This window comes from Nilaparvata lugens, chromosome 2, assembly GCF_014356525.2.
Source record: "Nilaparvata lugens isolate BPH chromosome 2, ASM1435652v1, whole genome shotgun sequence".
Taxonomy (NCBI): Eukaryota; Metazoa; Arthropoda; class Insecta; order Hemiptera; family Delphacidae; genus Nilaparvata; species Nilaparvata lugens.
In genome coordinates, this window is record NC_052505.1 from 62,180,481 (window position 1) to 62,205,328 (window position 24,848).

General features: G+C 34.0%; 1 protein-coding gene across 5 annotated transcripts in view; it reads left to right on the forward strand.

Annotated features, from left to right (window-relative positions):
• Positions 1-24,848, forward strand: part of LOC111044246 (rho guanine nucleotide exchange factor 18) — a 165,135-nt gene that overhangs the window by 10,550 nt on the left and 129,737 nt on the right. The window contains exon 1 of one of the 5 annotated variants that reach the window (XM_039422383.1): positions 13,504-13,528. The exons of the other annotated variants lie outside the window; for them this stretch is intronic. Coding sequence (XP_039278317.1) covers positions 13,519-13,528 — 10 coding nt within the window. The 5' untranslated portion in view covers positions 13,504-13,518. Of the gene's footprint in view, positions 1-13,503; positions 13,529-24,848 lie in introns of those variants that run through there. 5 annotated transcript variants of the gene reach the window in all.

Sequence of the window (24,848 nt, forward strand, 5' to 3'; positions counted from 1 at the left end):
CACATCAATATTATTTGGCTTAAAGCTGTAAGTAATATACCTGAAGATCATCGGCAAACAGGTGGAAGCTACAATGAGTGTATGCTTTGCTCAGATCGTTGATAAATAACGAGAGCAGAAGAGGACCTAAGATAGATCTTGTGGTACTCCTCTAGAAATAGGTTTCCAGGTAGAAAAATTGTTATTATATCTGATATAATTATTGCTGTCTAGAGGCCAAGTAAGATTTAAACCAGGACACAGAATGATCAGAGAAGCCTATTTCCTTCAGTTCAAGCAGCAGTAGCGGATGATAAACACAATAAAAGTCTTTGGAGAGGTCAAACATAACTAATATGGTTGCCTTGGAATCATTCATAACCAGACGGATGGCGTCGGTGAGGGGGGGGGTTGAAATTTTTAACTTTGCAACAAGTGTCAATTTGGTTCCACACTTTTTGAAAGAGGGGCTAGAGATGCGCAATCAATTTTGCTATGTTTACCTTCTAAAATATCGGGGCACCGAGTTTCGCTCGTTATTTTCATTGATAAACATAACACAATTCTCTAAAATGATCGTGTTTATATTTCACAGCTGGCTATATGTCATCTTATGAATTTCGGGGATTCGATATTTTGATTTTTCACATACTCGCTCGCTCACTCACTTTTTTACTATCCACAGACCACGAAAGTCTCAGCTGTTTCAGCCAAGGATGAATCATCCTTTTAATGTCGTTCAGCGAGTTTTCCCAAGGATGAGACCGTGCAATAGAATTTTTATGTCATAAACCTACTATGTTCCAAATTTCGTGAAAATTGTTGAAGCCGTTTTCGAGATCCGTTGAACATAAATAACCAGATATAAATATAAATATCCAGACATAAAAATACAGAAATTGCTCGCTTAATATAATAGGATAACTAGTCCCAATTGAGCTGAAATGTCAAAAATTACCTAAGTTACAGACATTTCCTTCAAATTTTTATGTCCAATGATCAATTGTTGCAAAATTGAAAATCCCCCCCCCACTATTGAAGCTTCTATAGCAGAAAGGAAAACATTAAATAGTGAATTGATGCTTCAAATTACAGAAAATTCAATGCTATACTAACCTACGATGAGCATTCATTTTTCAGATGTATTGTCTGAGAGTTATAAGTCCTGAAAGAGCAAAAAAAAGGATAAAAAACTGTTATTCTAAATATTTTACATTTTCAAGAACGAATATCTCGAAAACTGTTGGAGATATCACAAAGTTTTACTGGAAAAACTTGTAGGCAATTTATCAAAATAAATTTTTGTATAGTTAGTCATGTCGGTAGAACGCATTGTTCTCAAGATATAGCCTAAGCATGTTAGCAAAAATTGTTAAAAAATGCTACTTTTAATCCAACCTGATCCCTTTAGCATAAGTTATAGTAATGGGGACTTATGAATATGTTCACCTCCCAACAACTCTCAACGGACCTGCAAAGTGAAAAATTGTGTTCAAAACATTCCCTCCAACTTCCTTTGACAATTGGTCTACTGTTGCAAAACTGAAAATTTCACACGCTACACTAAAGCTTCTGCAACAAACATAAGGAAATGCTTAAAATTGTGTAATTATACATTAAATTGAATAGAATTTAATGCCCTATAATCTCATAGTTATCACGAATTTCCATGGATTTTTAAAGATTTATAAAAGTAAAAAAGTTGAGGCAAACGTGTTTTTTCAAAAATGTCACACCTTCAAGAACGGATATCTCGAGAACTATAGAAGATATAGAAAATGGTTGTGGGGTGAATATTGTAAGAAATTATGTAAGCTTCAATTTTGTATGGAATAGACATGTTCGTTCGTAAGACGTACAGTTTTCAAGATATTCAAGAAACCAAAATGGTACCCCCCACCCTTTTAGCACGAGTGGTAGGGGTGGGGACTTTCGATTTTTTCCCTTCTTACTACCCTAAACAGAACTGTGGGATCAAAAATTGTCTTCCAAACTTTTCCCTCTATAACCCTTCGTTGACTGGGCTACATAAACCGGGTTTAACATGAGAGCCGATGAGAATGCGAATGACGTTTTTAATCATGGTGAAATTTAATAGAGGTGCGTGCAACCGGGCCTAATAAGCCTTATTGAGAAGATTCATTGATGAATTTGTTTTTCGTCTGTTGAGGTAGGTTTATCTAAATCAAGTGGATACGACTACTTGTTCATGTAATGCGGGAGTTGTGGCGGTGGGATGGGGTGTTCTATACAATTCTTTTAACGTTTGTGTACAGTGCTTTCACGGTAATTGGAATTTTTGTATTGGCTCACCGACTGAATTGATTTGGCAATTGCGATTGGCTGTTGGAAAATGCCTGCCAATTGGCTGGTGAGCTCATCTGGGTAAAGTGTCATTCGGAAAAGCGCTCTTTACTGTTCTGCATTCTATTGAAGCATTCGTGAATTCGTTGAATTTTGTCGAATCTGATGTGGCGAATTCGCATGTGAGTCTAGCGGGAATTACCGTATAAGATTTATACAAATAATTCGTACGGATATTCACCAATTTATATTGCGGTTGAATGATAGAAAAATGAACACTCCTGAATTTTCAACAGTGATGGAAACTTCAATGTTCACAGCAGTATTAAGCTGAGAAACGGCAGAACCTTTAGTGAGATTCAGGTTCCTATTGCAGTAGAAATATAGGACGACAGAGCTTCCATCGCTTTCTATGGTAGATAGCATGATTCAAGTCATCCCAGTATATCTGATATGATATTAATTGTTGGTTCTTGTTAATAATGATCAAGAAAAAATATTTTTCTATGAATTGATATAACATTTTCATAATTGACATGAGATAGAATATTCTGGTCTTTTATTGTATTTCTACATAGTGTAAGAACAATTTGGCAACGGCGCAGTGCTAGGAAAGGATAGAGCTATTTACCTTTGCCTAATGACGGACAAGGATAGCAAATCAATGTTAATCAGGTGCTGACTCTCATGACGTGAAACTCTATAGATAGTATGGCAGCAGTTTTATGCTTTTATTTCAATATTTCTATTTCTATAATGCTATAGCACAGACTAATAAACAACGTTATTGTTTCTCTTTTATGTGGCTATAGTAAATTTTACTCTAAACAGTCAAGTCAAATAAGAAGTATTGATGTTATTTAGTGGCAGATTTAAGTGAATCGCACTATAGGTACATTTCCGTTAGTACAATAGTGATTTCCAGAAAAAGGTTGCATATTAATTATTAAGAGAATAAATTAGAATAGAGTAGCTAATGATGGGTGACCATCTTGTACATCTTCAAAAATAATTTGGATTTTTGTTAAATAATAATATTACTTAATAATTTATTGCTAAAGCATTGATAAAATAGTTTTGTTTTTTCTTTTAATTAATATGCAATCTTTCTTTGGAAATCACTATTGTACTAACGGAAATGTACCTTTAGTAAGATCATTATTCAATAATTTATTACTAAAACATCGATAAAATAAAAAAAAAAAAGAATGAAATATTTCATTCGTACTATAATTATCTTCTAAAAATGTATTTAGAAACAAATCTCAGTTATTTCCCGTATTAAAATATCACATATTTTTAAATATATTTGATCAAATTTTATTTAACTATTTCTATAAAATGTTTAGTATTTTTCTAAAGCTGGGTTTTCGTTTGTGCGTAAATGCCGTCGTCGACCACGACAGGGAGAGAATCTCAAATTGGGTAGATTTCAATTTGTCTACATAACCTAAAAGATTATTTATAAAACAATTTATTATGTTTTAATGAGGCAGGTTGAGCTTATAATGTTTTATACTTTGAAAATAATGGCAATATGTTGATATTATTAGAAATGTTTGATTCTTTAATAATAAAGACAAATAATGAAAAGTTATTTGATCAGCTGTTTTAGCACATTTTAAAATTTAGAAATTTTGACAATATGAATGTCAACAATGCTCGTCGTCGTCGATTGCGGAAATTTACACACAAACGAAAATGCACCTTAACCAGTTGATATTTTTCCGGATATTTTGTGATGATAATCGTTGTTCAAAGATATGTTTTATAAATACAGTATAATATGTATGATTTTCGAATAAGGGCCGTGCTAGCACGTAATTATGGGTGCCTTACACGGTTGAAATGATTCATTTTGCAAAACATGAGTAAAGTTTAGAGTAGGTTACAAACTTTCTTTTTCCTCTTAGTTATCTACCATTTCAATAATTATTGATTTGTCTGTAATCGGCTTCCGAGATGACTTTGAAATATCTGTTTAAGGTCGAACGTTGAAGTCTTGACAGAAAGCTTTTCTGGGTGGAGTGATATTTGGATGAGTTTGAAGATGTAAGCCGGATTTTTGCCTGTGGCGACATCGACATGGTCTGTTGTGCAAATCCCTGCTTTGCTCTCCCACTCTATTTGTCCTGCTTTGCTGTCTTTCTCCCACTCTATTTGCTCTGCTTTATCCGTATTTCTCGGACTGTCATGTCCGGCAAAGCATGTTGTTGACAGTTCTGCTTTGGGTCAACTCCTAACACGATAAAACGTATTGTCATACGTGTAACGATCCAGTGCTCGAATATTTCGTATTTTTCTTTGACATGAGTTTTGCCCTTCGTGATCTAATCACCTTGACATATATTCTCAACATGTGTCTATTACAATACATGATGTATAGTGAGATTCACTTTATAGTGTCAGCATTCCTTATAATCTAAATCAATGCTTCCTATTCAACACACGCTGACAGATATTTATGACAATATAGCTGTCACATTTTTTGTGAATATTATGTTTCAATATCGGGGACCGACCTTCGCTCTGTAATACTGTAGTACAAAAGCATAAAAAAATTATTACGAAATTATAATAACATTCATAGTTCATACAGAAATGTTCTATCTAATCACAGTAAATGAGATTAATTACCAGAGGAATTGAAAAATTTACCTCATAAAGGCCCGGCTGCACAAAAGCCGATTAAATTTTAATCCTGATTAATTTCACGTGAACCAAATCAGAGAAGACTATTTCAAAAAGTTGGATCTACTGGAATTAATCAGGATTAAAAATAACCCGGCTTTTTGCAACCGGCACTAAGTATCTGATTGAATGATTACAAAAGTTCAACAGCTGAGTCATAATTATGAACTCGCCCACTCACTTCCATCATCAACAGACGACGAAATAATTATTATCAGCTGTTTTTCCACGGATGAATTATACATATGGATCCAATTCTGAGGTTGATGTATTATACATATGGATCCAAGGATCCATAAGAAATTATTATTCATCCTTTTCCAAGGATGAATAATAACTATCCTTCTAATGTCCTTCAGCGAGTTTTCCCAGGGATGAGACCTAGTGCAATCGAAGTTTTATATTACAAACCTTCTATGTTCTGAATTTCCTGAGAATCGTTAGAGCAGTTTTCGAGATCCGGTGGAATACAAACATAGGTGAAATACAAACATTCCTTATTTCATAGGGAATAAATCAATCTAGGAGTAACGTAGTGAGGATTTTACTGGCAAGGACTTGACGAATAAGTCTGGAAAATTAATTGAAAGTGACATTCGTTAATGCATATTCATCCTGTTGATTTATCTGTAATTATCACCGTATAATTTTTGGACTTGGTTGGTAACCTTACTTGAAAAAAACTACAATTTAGTAGAATAGAAACCAAATTCTTTAGACATTTTAGTACTAGAGTCAAACTCATTCGAAAAATATAGTGTTTCTGATCAAATAATTGTGTCTTCTCAAAACGGGTAGGAATTGATATAATATACTGAATAAAACAAGTGACTACAATGTTCAATATTTGAAATTTCCTGTAATAGCCTATAATTTCATTCCTAGCACTAAAGCCTAGAAAATCTAGAAAAACCTAATCTCGTGTATAATTGGGAATTAATAAATTCTCTCAAATCGTCATAATTTTTCGATTCAACAAATTTAAAAAAAATTCAGTTTCTCGGTTGAGTTGTAATCATCCTTGCAGTATTGTTTTGCTGAATTTGTTGGTTTTACAATACTGTACTTTGTGAATAGGAGTCTGATACAAATTGTTAGATAGTCAAACTATTAATATAAGATTAAAATTATCATATACTATAGAATATCGGGGACCGAGCTTCGCTCTGGAGTACAAAAGCATAAAAAAATTATTACGAAAGAAGAAATTATAATAACATTCATACAGGAATGTTCCATCTAATCACAGTGAATTGAGATCAATTCCCAGAGGAATGCAAAAATTCCCCTCACAAAGGCCCAGTTGCACAAAAGCCGGTTAAATTTAAATCCTGATTAAATTCACGTGAGCTAAATCAGAGAAGACCATTTCAAAAAGATGGATCTACTGGAATTAATCAGGATTGAAAATAACCCGGCTTTTTTTGCAACCGGCACTAAGTACCTGATTGAATGTTTACAAAAGTTCAAAAGCTGAGTCATAATTTTGACACAGTCCCACACACATGAACTCGCTCACTCACTTCCATCACCAACAGACAACGAAATAATTATTATCAGATGTTTTTCCAAAGATGAATGATAATTATCGTTTTAATGTCCTTCAGAGAGTTTTCTCAGGGATGAGACCTAGTGCAGTCGAATCTTTATATTATAAACCTACTATGTTCTGAATTTCGTGAGAATCGTTAGAGCCGTTCTCGAGATCCGGTGAAATACAAACATATAATCATATAAACATTCAAACATCTAAACATCCACACATCTAAACATATAAACAGAAGTTGTTCGTTTAATAGTATAGGATGAATATGTGTTCATTATTTCTTTCTCTTTCATTGTCTAAGTAAAGTCTACTACTCTGCTAGTAACTATTGCAATGAATGAATCTCTGAGTACGATGCAAAACAAACGACATTCGAATCGTGTCTCGAAGTCAAATGTTCAATTCTTTTATTGGCTAGAAGCTTCGGTTGTAAATGTTTCACGTACGGCTGTCTTTAGATGCGCGATATGAAGCATATGCATATACTGTAATACATTTATTGTGTCGTGCATATACATTTATTTCGTAAATATATGTCTTACATCATGATGTGCACCGAATGCTGTTGGATATGTCTCTTGTCTTATCACAGTTGTCAGCCACTATTATTTCTCTCATACCGTGAGAATCGCTTGCAGGTAATGTAAATTTACGTGAGAGATGGTACAAGTCTGGCAACTCAATCTTGATAAATGCATTTGTGTCTACACTCCATAATATGATAAGAGTCCACTAAAGAAAATTAAATAATCTGGATTCAGACTATGAGGCATTGAAGGTAGTGGCTAGTTACTCTATTATTTGAAAGTCTTAGTGGAAGAAAAGGTGAGGTCGGAATTTTGAAGTGGGAATATATTTTCACCTTCACCTGCTGTATTGAGATACAAGTTAACGTTCGATTGATTTATCTGGCTATTGAATTATTTGTTATTTTTGTATTGTGATATTGAATTATTACATTGATTCACAACTTTCAACTCATTAAAAATCGCGTGTTTTTCAAAATCAACTCATCTGACAATCTCAAATATCTTACAGCGTAATGATTTTTATTCTCTAAGCATTGGATTTATTAGATGACATTACTTAATCTCGGCTGATTTAACTCTGTAGTTGAACGTTCAACCGGTACTTGAAAAATGCCAATTTTTTATTTTTTCTGCAGAGGGTGATTCTTACATGTGCTCCATCCTTGTGCGTGGGTAATGAGGCGGATGATAATGAGAGATGAATGAATTTATAGTTTTAGATGTGTTCCGAACCACATTGTGTTTCAAGATTTAAGAGAAAGGAATGGTCCAGACTTGCAATAGGAAATTGTATTGTTCTATTGATCTATATCCAACCCGAAGAAGACAGGACTATGAGAGTCAGACGCAGATTCAGTTAATGAGCTTATTATAATAAACATTGTCAAGGAAGAAGGAAGGAAGGCTTCGGTAGGCGAGAACGTTTATTTCCATTAGAGATTTGAGCATGCGTACTGAGCTCTGAGCACCCTGTAATACACTGAACGTTGTTTGCCAGCGTTATTAATTTATGCAAACGGTAGGATAAGCCGAGATACAGTGCTCGTATTATGCTAATATCCAATTCTAGTGGAAAAGTGATTCTCCAACACTGCTATCAGCTAAAACCACCCATTAATTTGGTTTTTCCTAACGGTCGACTGCACAATTCCACCTGGATCCCGTTCTCCAGTATATTACACTGTTTTTTAACTACGATATTATTATAATTTATTGTTAAAAAATCAAACCCTTTTTCACAAACGTTTTTATTACTCAAGACATGTTTCGACATATTAATTCCATTTTCAAGTGATTCACTTAAAAATGTAATTCAAGTACTTTGATTTTCTAATTTTCATATAATAATTTTTGTATCTCCAGTATTGTACAGCACATATTTGCAGTTTTGTTTTTTTAATTACCATGTTATAGTTGTTGTATCTTCAGAGTTGATTTTTAATAGTATATTCATGATATCTTTGTGGTTTCATTGTTGAACTGCATCAGTAGTTTCAGACCTTGAATGAATCACAAAAATATTGATGTTTTCAACTACAAATTTTAAATCTACTCTCTTTATAGAGCATACAAATTTTTAAATCTCTGTACTAAAAAAAGCTTTTTAATGAAAAGTATGTAAAACTACTATAAACGATTGCCTTTTGTAAAATGCATGGAAGTGCTAGTCATTAAATTGCAGTGATAGGACCGCAGAAATGCTTTGTTGTGTTGAAACGCTTTCATGAAAGAGCTGTGAGGTATTATATTTAATGGTTCTATGTAATCCAGAACAACATTGAAATTTATTTTACTTTCATCAGTCTATGACTAGACTAAACAATGGAAAAAACAGTCAATTTGACCTGAAAAACTAAATTAAACGGTGTTTTTCATCGTGGCTCCCCAGTCAGTCAGCCTTGCTGAAGGCCGATCTCTCACTAGTGGAGGATCCTCAACACTTTTGATCGATCAGTTTATTGGGGTATGTATGTATTCATGGTGATAATAAAAGAGACTATACATTTATTACGAAATCTACCAATTGATTTTGTTCACGAACCAAATGTCAATGAACCAATGTCACTCAGCTCAGTGCAAAACGTTCTCAGAATTTAACGCAAATCCAGTTACTGTTTTGAGCCATAAAACGCAAAAGCATAGAACCGCGGTTTGTAAGTTGTTTGAAGAAACGAAAATATATATGTAGAGCCTGTTCAGTGATCATCTGGCAAAAAAAGCCTGTGGAATATAATAGTTGTTGGAAATTTTTGAGGAAAATACTAACCGGATGAAGCTACTGGGTGCCAGCCAGGCAGGCGCTTCGGAAAATTGGCTTTTCCGTGTTTTGAATTGGCGAACGAGCCTCGGCATCGACTTGAGTCGTTCGGCTCACGGGCAAATCGAGTTACGGAGAATAATTGATGTACGAGCTACAAGAGATCACTTTTCCTTCCATATAACCACCTTTCTTCTTCATCACCGCCTTATCTTCATACTCCTTTACATCATCCTTCTCCTTCCCCTTTCACTTTCATCTAACAGCCCTTCTACCACCTCCTCTTTCTCCTTCTATTCTATTCTTCTTTCTTCTTCCATCTACTACTACTACTGCTGCTCCCCCTCTTTCTCGAACTACTCCTCTTCTCGAAACCTTCCTCTTTCTCATCTTCCTTGACCTCCTCTTCTTCTTCACTTTCTCCACCTTTTTCTCCTTCTCATCTCTTCTGCTGCCTTTTCTCCTCTTTCTCATCCGCCACCTTCACCCTCTCTTTATTCTATTCTCCTCCTTCTCCTTTTTCTGTTCCTTCTCTTCCTCCTTTTCTTCCTTTTCCTCATCCAACTGCGGCTTATTCACTATTCCTTCCTCTCCTTCTCCTTCTCCTCTTCCTCATTCACACCTCTCTTCCCCCTCTTACTCGTGGTTCTTTTCACTTGAAACTGTCCTCACCCTCACTTTATCGGTATCGTTCCTCCATCATTTGACCTATTCACCAGGGTTCCAAACAGCTCGTCGGCACACCTTCAATATCACTTTATTCCTTAATACCACAACTCCTCAAACAAATTCATCATATTTATTTATCACCTGCATCAACTTCCCTTTTTTCTATTGCTATTCAACAATGTCACTCAAAAATTGAATTACCATGGAAAGTCTCTGAAACTTATGAGGTACTAAACTCTCACCAGATCCGAGCCAGCCAGGTTACTAGAAATTATTATTATTATAGTAAATACTCAAACATTGTTTTGGTCACATTAATATTCTTGTGTCATAATAATTTTGGTTATACTTTTTGATCCCATGTAGGCTTAATTGTGGTTATCCTCTATAAAAATGAATTGTCAAAAGCTTTCATTTTACTGACCTTATATTGAGTTTTATTACAATAATTTATGCAATATTTTCTTTCAATGGAGGCCAATCCTTAGATTTAGTTTGATTTTAATACAAACTTTCAATGATTATCATATTGATGGAGTGCTGGAATAATGTCTCATTTCAAATAACAAAAGAGGATAATTTCCATGAATAAATAAATTAATTAATAATCTACCGATTCTATCAACTTGTTTATCGTGGTTGGAATTACGTATCTGAGTAAACAAATCAACCACGTGACGTTGCATGCTAAAAAATTTGTATGAATGGATTCCCATTGAGAGTGATGAGTTCATCTGCATTACAAGTTCACTCCCAGCGGCATCTTTGAATAAATTTCAATTAGTCGCATTAACATTGTTGGTTTAGTTGAGTGGCTCTTTGGTTGCTATAAATTTCATTAGTACTGTATAATTCATAATTAGGCTACCTCATAAGAATCCTTTCAATTAAAAAGTAGAGATGCATTTTAAACTCAATGAGATCAAATGAGATGCAATTTCATTTGCAATGAAATGCGAAATTTAGGCTTCAAAATTTTGAATAATTTGAATTCAAAGAGTTTTGTCTGTAGTTTAAGCACAAATAATGCAATTTACTTTTAGTTGATGCCTTGTTCATGAAATTCCATGTAGCAAGTAGTTCATAAATCAATCTGATAGGTCGGCATCTGACTGCTGAATGGAGCTGAATCGTTGACTGTATAGTGTAGGGGGGGGGGAGCCCATGAAGAGGAGCGTTTATCCCATCTTTTATTCATTGCAGAAAATTGTAAGAGAAGTTAATCTTGAAGGAGCTGTGCTTTATGATATGCTCATCTTCATTTCATTTCAAGTTTTCGCTTAATATAAAGAGAGGGCTTTGGGTGAGCCGCCAAATAATGGCGAGTTCTTTTGGTTAGCTTGCAAGCATTAGTGGCAGCGCTCTTGACTCGGTAAACGCGGGAAGCTGCGGCGCTTGTAAAGGGGTGAAAGCTACACCGATGGAGAAGTTAGTCTTCTTCCTACAGTGAGATCCGCTTTGAACTGTCAGCATACATTATTAATATCATCAATGCTTCCTATTCATCCAATGCTGACTGAAGTCAATCTCACTATAGAACGATCTCCAAATTGCTTTTTCGAAATACAGCGTTGGCGGCGCTTCACATGCAAGACGATACTTCTTGTTCCTGAAATCGAAATACTGGAGTTTGCGAATCTTTCATAAATTCCGTTGATTAATCTGTTAGAACATGTCGAAATTTATTTCAATGTGGAAAAATGGACAATTTCTAAATTTGTTGAATTGTTATGTTTGAAATCCTTGACAATAAACCTTTATAATTTATTAACCATGGATAATAAACTCAAATTAGCATTTTATTTGTTTGATGCAATAAATTAATGCATTGCTATAGAAAATCGAATATTCATAGAAACAAACAATTATTGAGATTCTTTGAAATAGACAGATGAAAATTACAGAGAGAACTTTGAGACATAAACTGTTGTATGAATCATTTAAAGTATCCTAAGAAATCTATTGGGCCCATAACCATTATTAAACTACAGAATCGACTAAGAATGCATGATTAACTATAGTTAATATGTAATTAACTAAAGTTAAGTTGAATGTAGTGTGGATTACTTTTAGAGTGGAACATAATTTTAGAGCTGTGATTCTAGTGGAGAAGATTGTTTTAATTTTCGGAACAAAATATTTCAAATTTATATTTATTTTACAGTTTCGAGTGCTAAGTAAAAAGAAATTTTGTTATCAATTCAGATCTTAATCTATATAAATTCAAAATTAATAATTGTTTCAAGTGTTTGGTGAGAAAATTAGACAAAATTTTATTAAGTGAAGGAAACATAACCTTTTTTCTGGACTATTTTAATGAATCAAAATTCGGGGGAGGAACAGTTTTGGGCTGTGCCTGTTGATCCTCCCCAAATTATTTTAAATAATAATTTTGTATCATTGAATCAATAAAAAAATAAAATAATAATCTACTCCTACTCAACCTAAATCTAAGATCGATAGTGTAAATAATAAATATATTATAACATGAAAAAACATTATAATACTGCTTATTTAGGTATTCTACTCTTTTATGAACGTCAACAATCACAGGAATAGTTTCGTTGATGTTTTTGTATTTTGCAAAGCATTTGCAGTCTGACCTTCTAATTTATAATAAGATCTACTTTGAACAGTCAGCAACTGGTTAAATGTTATTTCTCAGGAATGGTGACAGGTTAAAGTGAATTTGCTATAAGAGCACTGAAACATCTGTGGAAAAACCAAATGATGTGACTTTATCTTGGCAAACTCGTTCATTCGAATTGTGTGCTTTTGACAAAATTCGTTTGAATTTGTGCCAATGAAAATAGCTATAAATTAATTGATCTACGGTTTGATAACTCATAACTAGTCGGGTGGGATAAACGCAATTGGCGGATAAAATATTTGTTTTTTTCTAGAATCGATAAGATTTGATCTTATTGTATTTAAGAAGGTGTGGAATCCATCGTACAGTTTACAAAATAATGTTCAATTTTGAAGCTCTCATCGATGATGAAGGTGCTGTTTCAATTACTTAAGATAATCTTAATCATAAGATTTTCCACAATTCAGTACTTATACACTCTTGAATAATTTTTTTTAACGTCTGTCTAGTTATTATACAGTTTGCAAATTGTCGAGTTGGCAAATTGAATTTGGCTGCTTTTGAATTTGAAAATATAGCATGATGTCAGCATTTGTCTCCGTAGGACTTCAATAATTTCCTGGATTTGAATGAAATGTCAAGTCGATAGAAATATTTTTAAAATAGTAGTAAGTTAAACTCTAACTTTCACATTAAGTCTCTAAATATGTTTAAATTTATTTGAGTACAATAACATGACTATATAATATTATACCAAGCTCCATAGTTTTGAGTGTTTCCTATGATGTAATCCCAATCCTTTGCTACAAACAAAAACCAATGTCCAAATTTTTCTTTTCTTTAGTTGTGGTGTTTAGCAAGCTAATATGAACACTGATATATATTGTTTTCTTTATTACAGGTAAGACGTGTTGACTTGTATTTGAATTTGTAACGTGTGAGAAAAATCAGTATGCAGCATGGTAATGCAACAGAATTTAATTAATCTGTAATTTATTCAATCAGTTATAGTTATGAACTACATCGAAAGAAAAGTAGTATTTTTTGAAATGGCCATCACATAATTTGGAAACTAAACGGGCTGGATAGTATCCAATTTTCCACATTTGAACTAAATTGATATAATAGGGATAAATTGGAAAACGTACAAGTAGTGTTATACCTGGAGGATGTGTTTCTATGCTATGTGTATTAATGATAGTAAAATCCAATACAATCCAAAGTAACCAAATTCATCGATTGAAATACAAATATGTTTCATGAGAAATGAAAATCTTACTAGTATTAGCAAAGAGAAATAGGAGAAGCTTCATATTGGTTCATATCGCATTATTTATTTATTTATTTATTCACATTGTGCACAAATACTTAATCTGAGGAAAGGCACAACAGGCTCATTCCCAAAACTGTCACATTTCCAATTTATATTATACTGTCCAAATCAAAATGTTGGTTATGTCACTTTCACTTTCCAAAATACAATTTACACTCTTCAATACTCACAGACTCTGCTCCTGTCTCTTCACAAATTATCTTTGTTATTAGTATCTGATATGAGTATTTGTAGCTGCTACGATTCTGGCTGATCTTTTCTTACAATCATTTGGACATATTATTCCGATCACATTAACAAAGAACCCGAATTTTTGATCACATGGAATTATAATTTCAATGTGAGTTACATATACGAATGTAGAACAAAGTAGGCTGAAAGCAGGAGACAACCTGTCAAATGCAGGGTTGATAGAAACTCATCTCCTCTCTTTCTCTTCCACCTCTACTCCGTCTCATCCCCTCTCTATCTCCTCCATCAAAATTCTGCTCTCGCTGAATCCAATTAGGCTAACTGACGGCGACACGTTAGTTATTAATTCGCAAAACACTAATCGCGTCTGCGCACTATTTCTGCAGCACAGACCTCTATTGAAGATAAAATATTCTTCCAGGGTCTAGGAGGATCATTAAGTACCTTCCTTATAAGTTGAAAGCAAATTTAGGTTCACATTAGAATATTGTCGCATTCATTATAATGTGTTCAATCCGAGTTTCAACCAACAGGTGACCAATCTCCAATTGAATTGCTTAGAATGCTTGAATCCTTTCGCGACAGAAAATTTGCATTTAATATTTAATAATATACTTACGAGTGTCCAAGTATCATGTAGTTTAATATTCTACTAATATACTGACGAATGTCCAAGTGTCATGTCGTAAAGAAGAAATATAATGTGTGTTTGTGAAGGTGAATATTATTTAAATTGAGATTCTCATGAATGTTTCTAAATTGAAGACGTTTATAGGGTAAAAAATCCCATTTCCTAGGCTCAAATTTCATTTGAGGAAGGCTCAACAGTCAACACCTTGTAGGCTCTAACGCTACATAATTGATAAGGGTTAGCAAAGGAAATTTACCTACTATTTCACCAATCAAACTAGCTATGAGATAATTAGGTGAACTTATTTCTAGAATCTCTGGATATCTGTACTGCATTCTTAATTTTGGAATCAATAGTTTTATAATGAAAAATCGCATCATTTCATGCAATGAATTGGGAAGAAAACATGAAAATATATAACCAAGTTAAATATATAGAAGAAAAGTTAGTTGAGCGATGTCAGGAATCATTATTATCTTACAGAACCTGCATGAGAGGAAAGATCATTCATAAGCTGTAATTTATCATAGCCAAATATAAACATTGCCTCGTCACAGTATATTTCGTAATAGGCGCATCCATGAACAGACTATTCCAGTACATTCCGTGTTTCTATTTCGTATTGATAGTTTTCATCTGCCAGCAATGCCAAACTATAAATTAATTTGAGAATGTTAAGCTATTCTTTCATTAGATGATTATAAGCGGCATCTTTTATTAAAACTCTATGTCTGATTAAAAATATTAATTGAAGAAGCTGATCAAATATACTATAGATAACATTTGATCCAGTGAAATATGCTTACCGATTTCAACTTATAAGTACCAACTTGTACCTATAACTAAGTACCTACTTACTGGTATAAGTACCAGTCAAAGGTTTTGCAAGACAAAGACACCATAGTGAGATTCACTTTCAGCCTTGGTTGGATGGCAAGCATTCACTTGATTTAGCTAATGAGCTTGATTCATCCTAGAATATGCACTTATAATACATTTTTGTCGCCAATGATACTCACCAAATAAGTTAGTAGATTGTGTAAATACTAATAAATTCCAATCAACTATATTTTTATTAAATGGATCAGATTTATAGTGAGATCCTCTTCAAACTATCAGCATTCGTTGAGTGGGGAGGGGGAGCATTGATGTGTTTTTTTAGGGAAGTCTAATATTTTCAAGTGGATCCCAATTACTATAAGGTCTTTTATTTTGTTTCGTTGTATGGAATATAAACACGACTTTTGAACTTATCAGGTTTCTTTGAGTAGGTCACATATTTTAATTTCATTTTGTTTGTTACAATACATTGCATTTTAATCCATCACGAACATTGGCCAAATGACCAAAAGCTCAATTATTGGAGCTGGTTGTTTGAATAACGTGATGCATGATTGATGTACTGCTAAATGGTAGAAAATGAATCACCATTGTCAGATTCACTTTAAAGTGTCATTGTTTCGTGTAAATAACATCAATGCTTTCCAATTCAATCAATGCTGTTAGTTTAAAACCATTTCACCATAGGACACTGACTTGACGTGTTGAAACCTTCACAACGTTCACCCTCTAATGGTGGCACTTCCAGATCTAGAGCTTAAATCCCGTGAGAGTGGTTACCCATTCATACGAACATTGTTTTTTTTTCTAAAATGAGGCTGAACTGGTGTTGGGTATGAAAATAGAAAATATCTCCCGCGATTTTCACTCTGTACATAAATAACCAACTGGAGGGAAATCCACTGTATAAATTATCTAGAAAACAGCTGCTTTACTTGACCGGATTACCGAATACAACCACTTTGCTAATCCGATTTGGAAATCTCCTGAGTGATCATCCTAATTGAAAATGTGTTGCTCTTAAATTCTCAACAGTCGTGTATCTAAAGATTTATGGGTCGTAGAAAATGTGATGAAAACTTCTTCGTGCTGGTGTTTGAGCTCAATTACAGTTGCCTTTTAGCTTGCCTATGAAACTTGCAATATTATTTGTCGCTTTTGTATTTATGAATAGAGAAATATCTCTCGATTGTTCTATAGTTTTAGATGAACATCTTCTCCATCATTGGTACTCATATTTAGAATTACAAACAAATAAATAACTAGTTCATGCTCTCAATGTCAACGGGAAACAGAATAAGATAATTTTTCAAAAAATACACTGATGAATTTAGGTAAGAATAATAGTTCAGAATTATAATGCTCTGGAGATGCTCCCAAACAGACTCTGTTCCTGTCTCTTCACAAATTATATTTAAAGTCGTTTAAGAAATTGCATAATTTCCAATGCTGCTAGGCATAAAACTTGTATCTTACCGAAAGTGTAATGATCATAATCTTACTCTGGAATATTCAGGCTATATTCAGAAAATGAAGATAATTAGGGCTTAAAAGCCTGTATTCTCTTTAATAATACTATAATACAGTTTAGTCAATGAATGAATAGATTATTGAATATTTCGTAGTCATGGTCATTCGCAGAAGCACAATAAATTGTACTCCTGTTTTTAATATTAATAATATCATTTGCTTCACTGTTGAATATGAACATTTTCAAGTGTGAGAAATTTTTCGCCAAGTACTATTTGTAGCTGAGAATATGACAGACAGTTGGTTTTCAGTTGCGAATGTTGAGTTGAACAGTACTGGAGGAAGGACTGCTTTGCTAGGTCGTGGTGTGCTGTGAATTTTTGAACGCTGCTCTTTCACCTAACGGTACGAATCACTGTAAAAGAGAGAGAAAGAGAGCTGAATTGAGTGGGAGACGAGCAAGAAGGAAACGGAATTGAATGAGAGGAGGAAAAGAAGCCTTCTATTCGGGTATTGTGAACGAACGCGAATAAATGCTCGCTAACGGAAAGTATGATGCCAACTCCGTTCCATACCGATTCTCTGCTTCATCTCTTCTTTCTCCTCCAGTCTCTCTTCTTCTTCTCCTACCCGTCCTTGTACACCCTTTTTCCACCCAAATCCTGATCAGTGCCCTGCTTTTAGCAGCAGAACACCAGCTTTGCAAGATTAATACCGTTCACGTATTTGCTCACTCATATATGCTGAAAGTTTGCCTGCCCTTCTCCATTCCAGTCCTCACTCTACCTTCTTATAAGTAGAAGGTCTCCAAGAGCTACGACAAGAAACTGGTTAGGCTCATATTTACAATTCATAATGCAGGTTTATTCATAATATATGGTGGTTAAATCGTAGAATGCAAACGTAAAGCTCAATGCTGCCAGAGCAAGAAACTGGTATAAGTACCATTGAAAAGGACAAGGCAATGACACAATAGTGAGATCCACTTTAAGCCAGCCGCCGCATTCTTCCAATAGCAAGCATTGATGTCATCTGTAATGAATGATGACAGCTCAAAGTGAATTTCAATAGACATTAGTAAGAAAATTCAACAATCGATTCATGGCTATTGCGTGAATTTTCATATCGGTTGTTAGACATGAATCAAATTAAAGTTTATTAGGCACTTACTTGTATCGCATAAGTCTATCTCTATTTAGAGATTCCGCCCTAATAAAGGCATATCATCAATCAATCAATCAATTTATAACTCCTAACTCCGCCCTAATAAAGACAAAATCAATGCTTTACATTCAACCAATACTGAAGGTGGAAGTAAATTTCACTATAGTCAACCGCACGAAATTAGTCCGATAGAAATAGGAGGTGAGTCTTCCCTCACCCCCCCCACTCATAGTCATTGCCAATTCGTCTGGTGTATTATAAAAGTATTGACTCTCATTTATGATCAAGAGCGAACAACGTTAATCATCTCTCATTTGGAAACGTTGCACTCATCTATTCCATTTTCCATTGGACTATTTTCGTGCGGTTGAATGTTTTTATTTATTCATTTTTGGATAGAATTTACAGATCATATCAAGAATATGATTGGGATTGAGCAATAGGCTTGGCCCAAAACCTATTCTACTCCCAAATTTTGATAACATTACAAAAAAGGTTGTTTTTACTGTTGAAAGTCCAGTTTTCGTGCAAGAATATATATGAGCTAGAAATTAGTAATATTGTGGATATGCTGTACAGACAGATTCACTTAAAACTATGAAAATTCTTTTTAACCGATTGAGTTGGCCTGCAGGATGCGGGCGGGCATGCCTACGGTATACTGACTGTCTTGAGGTGTTCAACAATGCTATATAGTGAGATCCACTTCAAACTTCCAGCATTCATCATATACAACACCAATGCTCTCTCATCCAAGTAATGCTGACAGTTCTAAGTGAATTCACAGTACTAAGACTGGGATGGATGTCACCCAGGTGAATGCTGCGTTAATGGAGCGTTTTTCCGGTGCTGTAGCTGAGTAGTTGCAGTTGCTCGAGTGTGAAAGCTGAGTTGCTGTTCAAGTACGTTGACCAGCTTCGGTTTCAGTGAAAGTATCAGTGTACAGCACAAGTCTTCAGTGTTTCTTGAGGATCTCATGCTTCCAGAATACGCGTTGATTATAAGTGAATATTTTGACAATTTTAAAAACATGTAACGCCTCATGGTCAAAGGTCAACTCATTTTTGAACAAACCTTACTTTAACGCTATTGTGATATTCAATTTAAACTGTAAGCGCCGTATGTTTTCATGATGGAAAAATTCCTGGTTTTTCGTCTGTTAGCTTGTGATGTACAGAATTACATTTTCTCCCACTCAACACCTATTGGCTGTCAAGACAACGAAATCGCTGATCTCACATTGGTTAGCTACTGATCGGTTGAATTCTCATCACTCAATTCCTATTGGCTTATGACGACAACATTCTTTGCTCTCGAATTGGTTAGCTTGTGGTGTATATTAAATTTACTGAATCTCACTGAATTTCCATTGGTTGTTGTCATGACGACATATTGGCTGCGATTGATCGAATTCTACTCACTTCTTCAACACATTTGACTGTTGTCATCGCTATCTCATTGGTTAGTCTCCACATTGGCGTGTGGTTAGTTGAATTCTTTCTCACTCAACACATACTGGCTGTTGATGTGCATACTGTTGATGATACTCACAAATTTGTTAGCTTGAGATTCCTTGAACTCTCTTTGACTTGGTTGTTGTCATGATGACAAAGTCTCAGCTCTTGAATTGGTTGAATTTTCTTCCACTTCACTCCTATTGGCTGTTTAGGGACGACAAATGGTGGATCTTATGGTTCGAACATAATATGTCACTGAAAACCGATTGAACTGATATTTGAATTGAAATAAAATATTCTTATTCATAATTTGGAGTCAGTTATTAAAGTGAAAAATAGTAATTTACGTTTTCGACCACAATTATATCAAAATTTCAAGGTAAGAATAATTTTGGACTATGCCGTTTGTTCCATCTCCAGTTTATGAGTTGTGCATTCTTGTAATGTATCAATGACAAATATTAAATGATATTGGATATTTTATATTCTAGTTTTTGGTTTCTAATGTAAAAGAATAATTAATTTTTTGAATAATATTTTTGTTTTTCAATGTTCCTAGCAAGTTTGATAAAAATATGAACTCCTTTTTGTAATTTATGTCATAAGTTTCTGTTGTGTAAGTAGTTTCAAATAATATGTGAAATCTCCAGTACGGTATTAGAAGTACGGTAGCCTACTGTCTACTGTTTTTCATCCATCCTACTTCTTACTTGGTGTACTGAATATTGATGATTGTATTTTTATCAGTTAAAATAAAACTAACAGAAGGCAAGAGGTCTAGTCACGACAATATTCTATTGATTCTGTATGTGGCGTTGTGACCATAGAACTGTATATAATATGGAACGTGTACGACAGAAGGTGCTTAGGCAGATAGTGAAAGGAAGGAGACTGAGGGAAACTGCGGAAATGAAGGATGGTCACGAATAAAAGATGAAAGCCTGATGAAATACATTGTGAAGCGAGCCACCTAAATAATGAAGTTTGTCTTTCAGTTTGCTCTGTGATATATGCATCTGACGTATGTCCTTCCAATTCAACGTTCTAATAAACTGTGGAGTAAATGTACCAATCGTTGCCCGAAGAGAAGAATATATTTTTCTTAGTGAATGAAATTATACAAAAACGTTATAATAAGACATGTAAAGTTTGGGAAGATCAATAACTTTTATTAATTTATTTATTCATCTTCTTCTAGTCACATACCAGCATTCCAAAGTCTGGAATAGAATGGCTTTTTAATTTGTTGACTTGGGTGAGTTTGAACAGTAATGTCCACTCTACCATTCAACCACGGCGTTAAATGAATAAAAAATACAATGCACAAGATACAGAGATAGAAAAAATGACTATAAAAATATGAGGGTTCAATATCGGAAAATAAAAACATGAAGTGTCTTTCAATAAACTATATCACTTCACTCCTGAAAGAGAAGGAAAAGAATTATCAAAAAGTTTAATAAGTAGCCTAATATCTAACTTACTTCTGAATGGAATACTTCCAAGCTTTGTACTTTTGAATTGAATAGAGTGTAAGTACTTTTGAATGAAATGCTTCCAATTCCAGATTTCCCTTAATGAATTCTTTGTTCACAATCCAACATAAACTTGTACTGAAACTTCATTATTAAATTGATGAAACAATGTCTGAAGAACTGGTAAGAATGAGTTATCTCTGATATAATTTTGTAGAAGTATCATCTTGTTTTGAGTAGAATTTTCCTATCCTCCTCAGTCGTTGACTTTTGAAGTATGCAGGGCGATAGTTCTTTTCCTTTCTCTCAAAGGCATTCCAGAGTTGCTCTCAAAGCGTGTCCAAAATTCCATACATTTTTGCAAGAACTTTTGAAGGAAAATGAAAGGTACAATAAGCACCTTTATGATTTTGTTGGGTAATTAGGAATTTATGGGCTTATAATAAATATCTAGTTTCTTTTTTCCTCGTCATAAGATTAAAATTATCTAAAACAAATCAACTTTGCGACTTTTATGAGCCTAATATAATCTAACAGCTCTACCTGACTAACGTTTTTTTGTGGCATAGGCATTGTGAATCACTGTTTCCTTATATCCTATATACTATAAATACATGCTATCTGCAACATTTAGTATATAATATTTACTACCAAATACGGGGGTTTTCGTTCATTTTTTCTGCTGCTGTTATCTCCCAGAAACCCTTGGTGAGGTCTGGTAGTAGTGCAAGCCCTTCTCGTACGATTTTAATGTTCTGTGTACTACATGTTGAGTTTATTCATCTCTGTAACTTTTCCTGAAAGTGATTATAAAATGACTTGCCGAACTGGTTGCCGAACATGAATTTTTGGCTCAAATAAATAAATTTGGTCAATAACTCTGAAAATAGGTTACTTCTCTTCATTAATTATTTGAAACCTTGCTAATGAAATTGATAACGAAATAGTAATTGAACTAGGAACTAATAAAATTTAATAGTGATTCTTCAGTAAAGTGCAGTCAGTGTCTCATTACTGTAGGATAGACATTTCCAACATAATTTGACAGTTGATATTAAATTTCACAACGGACCAAACGTGGTATTCTATTTGATATACTATAAAATATTGGAAGAATTAATTATCTCAATTCAAAATTTTTTTGATTGGAATAATAAAATTATCATCCTTTACTATTATATTTTACAGTGTTAGAGAAGTGTTCTGAGTCAGAATCAGAGAGTCTTCGTCTTAGTTTCAGAAGTCTTGAGTCTTAGTGTAGAAACGCTGTGGTACAGTTTCCTCTAACTCGGACTTTCCGCAGTGAAACGCGGCTGCTCCCATTTCATTCCGGGGCCGAACAATGCACGAAAGCATCGTGTGAACTTCAGCCTGCCTCTGCTTTCGTTCTGTTTCATTTCTTCGCATGTCAAGACATCACTATGAAGCCTCAAACTAGATAGTTTTTAATTAATTCTGTGTGATAAAGCAGTAAAGAACATTGACCGGGTTTCACTTTCAATTAGTTTCTGGTTTCGAATATTCATATTTCATTCAATTATTGTTTTATTTTATGTTTTTCAAAAAAATATTGTTAATATCGTTTTTGCCAGTGATAAATTCATGTAGTTTATGACAAGCGTTATCAGTTTTATCTTGGAATTCAGCATAGCTTGAACAATTTTCATTCTTATAGGGTGCATGATACTAGAAGGTGGCTAGGATGTTGTGTAGATCGGTTTATTGTAGATTACATTATTTTGGTAATAGCACAGAATCAAAAGCCAATAATTTATCAAAATCCATGGTTTGATCTATTCTTCATTTATCATTGCGCTTTTTTATTGTAATAACGTGATGAGAGTGTAAGGAAATCTGCTTCATTGTTATGAAAAACTGAAAAAAAAAACTCAAGTGGAAAAATCTAAGCTGGCTACTTTCCATACTATATTCTATCATCAATCCAATAATTTTTTACTTCCAATCTATCATTCTCTTTTACTAGATTTAGACTGGCAAATTTTAGGTATTAACTCAATTCAATTATTTTTCAGATACTCTGTATTTGTTCAGTTCATTTGTTGAAATTTATTTGATACGAATTATTTTCCCATCCATTATTTGAAAATCTCATTTTTGAAACCTTGAATTCTGTCTAGGCATGGTTTAAAAATAATACGGCACAATATTCTATTCTATTCAGTGAAATGAGTAGCTATGATAATCATTCTTGAAAGTTTATAGACATCCTAAAGTTGGTCTGTTTCATTTATCCTGTGCAGAATAATGTATACTGTTAGTGAGATTCAGTTTAAACTGTCAGCATTAGTGGAATGGGAAGCATTGGTATTATTTATAAAGAATGCTGACAGTCAAAATGAATCTGTACTGAGATATTGTAAATTAAGATTGTCAATTAAAATTGAGATACTGTAGTTATAAAAAAAGAATAAAATACTGTAGTTAGATAGCTTGTCGGTCTAATTGTTGGTGTGATTGTAAGCCGATTTTGGACAGGCCTCAAACATTGTCCGTTGAACAATTGCCAACTTTGCCTTCATACTCACTCAGCTTTCCGGCGGTGGTGATGTTTTTAGAAGTTTCCCGCCGGAAAAGCGGCTATCCTCTTTATTCGGTGGCTGCACCTGTTATGGAAAACCGTTTTTCCGAGCCTGGTGATGTTATCTCACCTCGTTTATTTAAATATATAGAGCTAGAGTGAGCGGCTGCGAAATTTTCGAATGCTTTTCTCGTGTGTGAGTAATTTTCCGATCCTCGAGAAAAGTTGAACGGTTGCAGGGAGCCTGCGGCTGTTGATTTTGTCTTGTGATGGTGGATGGCGGGGTATTATCTCATGCAATGTGTCCAACTGCAACTTGTGCTCGGTTTCCAGGTCGATAAACTACTCTGTGTTCAACAATTTCAGGTGCTTCCTACACCAATGGGTACTTCCTACTCCAATGGGTACTTCCCACTCCAATATGGGTACTTCCTACTCCAATGGGTACTTCCCACTCCAATATGGGTACCCAATATGGGTACTTCCTACTCCAATAATATTGTAGGAACATCCATCAAACGAATTTGTCCGAATTTTGTCATATGACAGCATTCTTATTAAAGAATGTAAAATTTCTAGGTAATTTTTATTGTTCTCCAATAAACCCCAAACTTTTGTAAATACAGATAGATTGAGATATAATTATATTTGGGTTATGATGAGTGCTTCTAAAATATAATGATTGATATATAAATCTAAGCAATATCGGGGCACCGAGTTTCGCTCCGGAGTACAAAAGCATAGAAGCATAGTTTACTTTTTATTTTTTAACAGAACACAATTCTTCAAAATGAGTGGGGAAGGACTAACAGGCACAGCCCAAAACTGTTTCTTTCCCGAATTTTGATTCATACACTCTAAATAGTTCAAAAAGTAGGTTATATTCCATATACTTTTCAGGTCCAATTCTCAATCCAAACATTTGAAAACAGAAAAGTTCGAATTTAGATTGTTCACAAACCAAAAAATTGGATAACAAAATAACACTCAATAATCACTTAAAACTGTAAAATGATGATTAACTTTGAAAATTTTGATATACTTAAATTTAGAATGTTTGCTACAATATTTGTTGATATAAATAAGAAAATAATGGATCTTGAATAGAATTATATTTGGTAATCATTTTCATAAAATCATCGTTGGTCAACAAATCAGATATTTTGATCAAGTCGATTAAA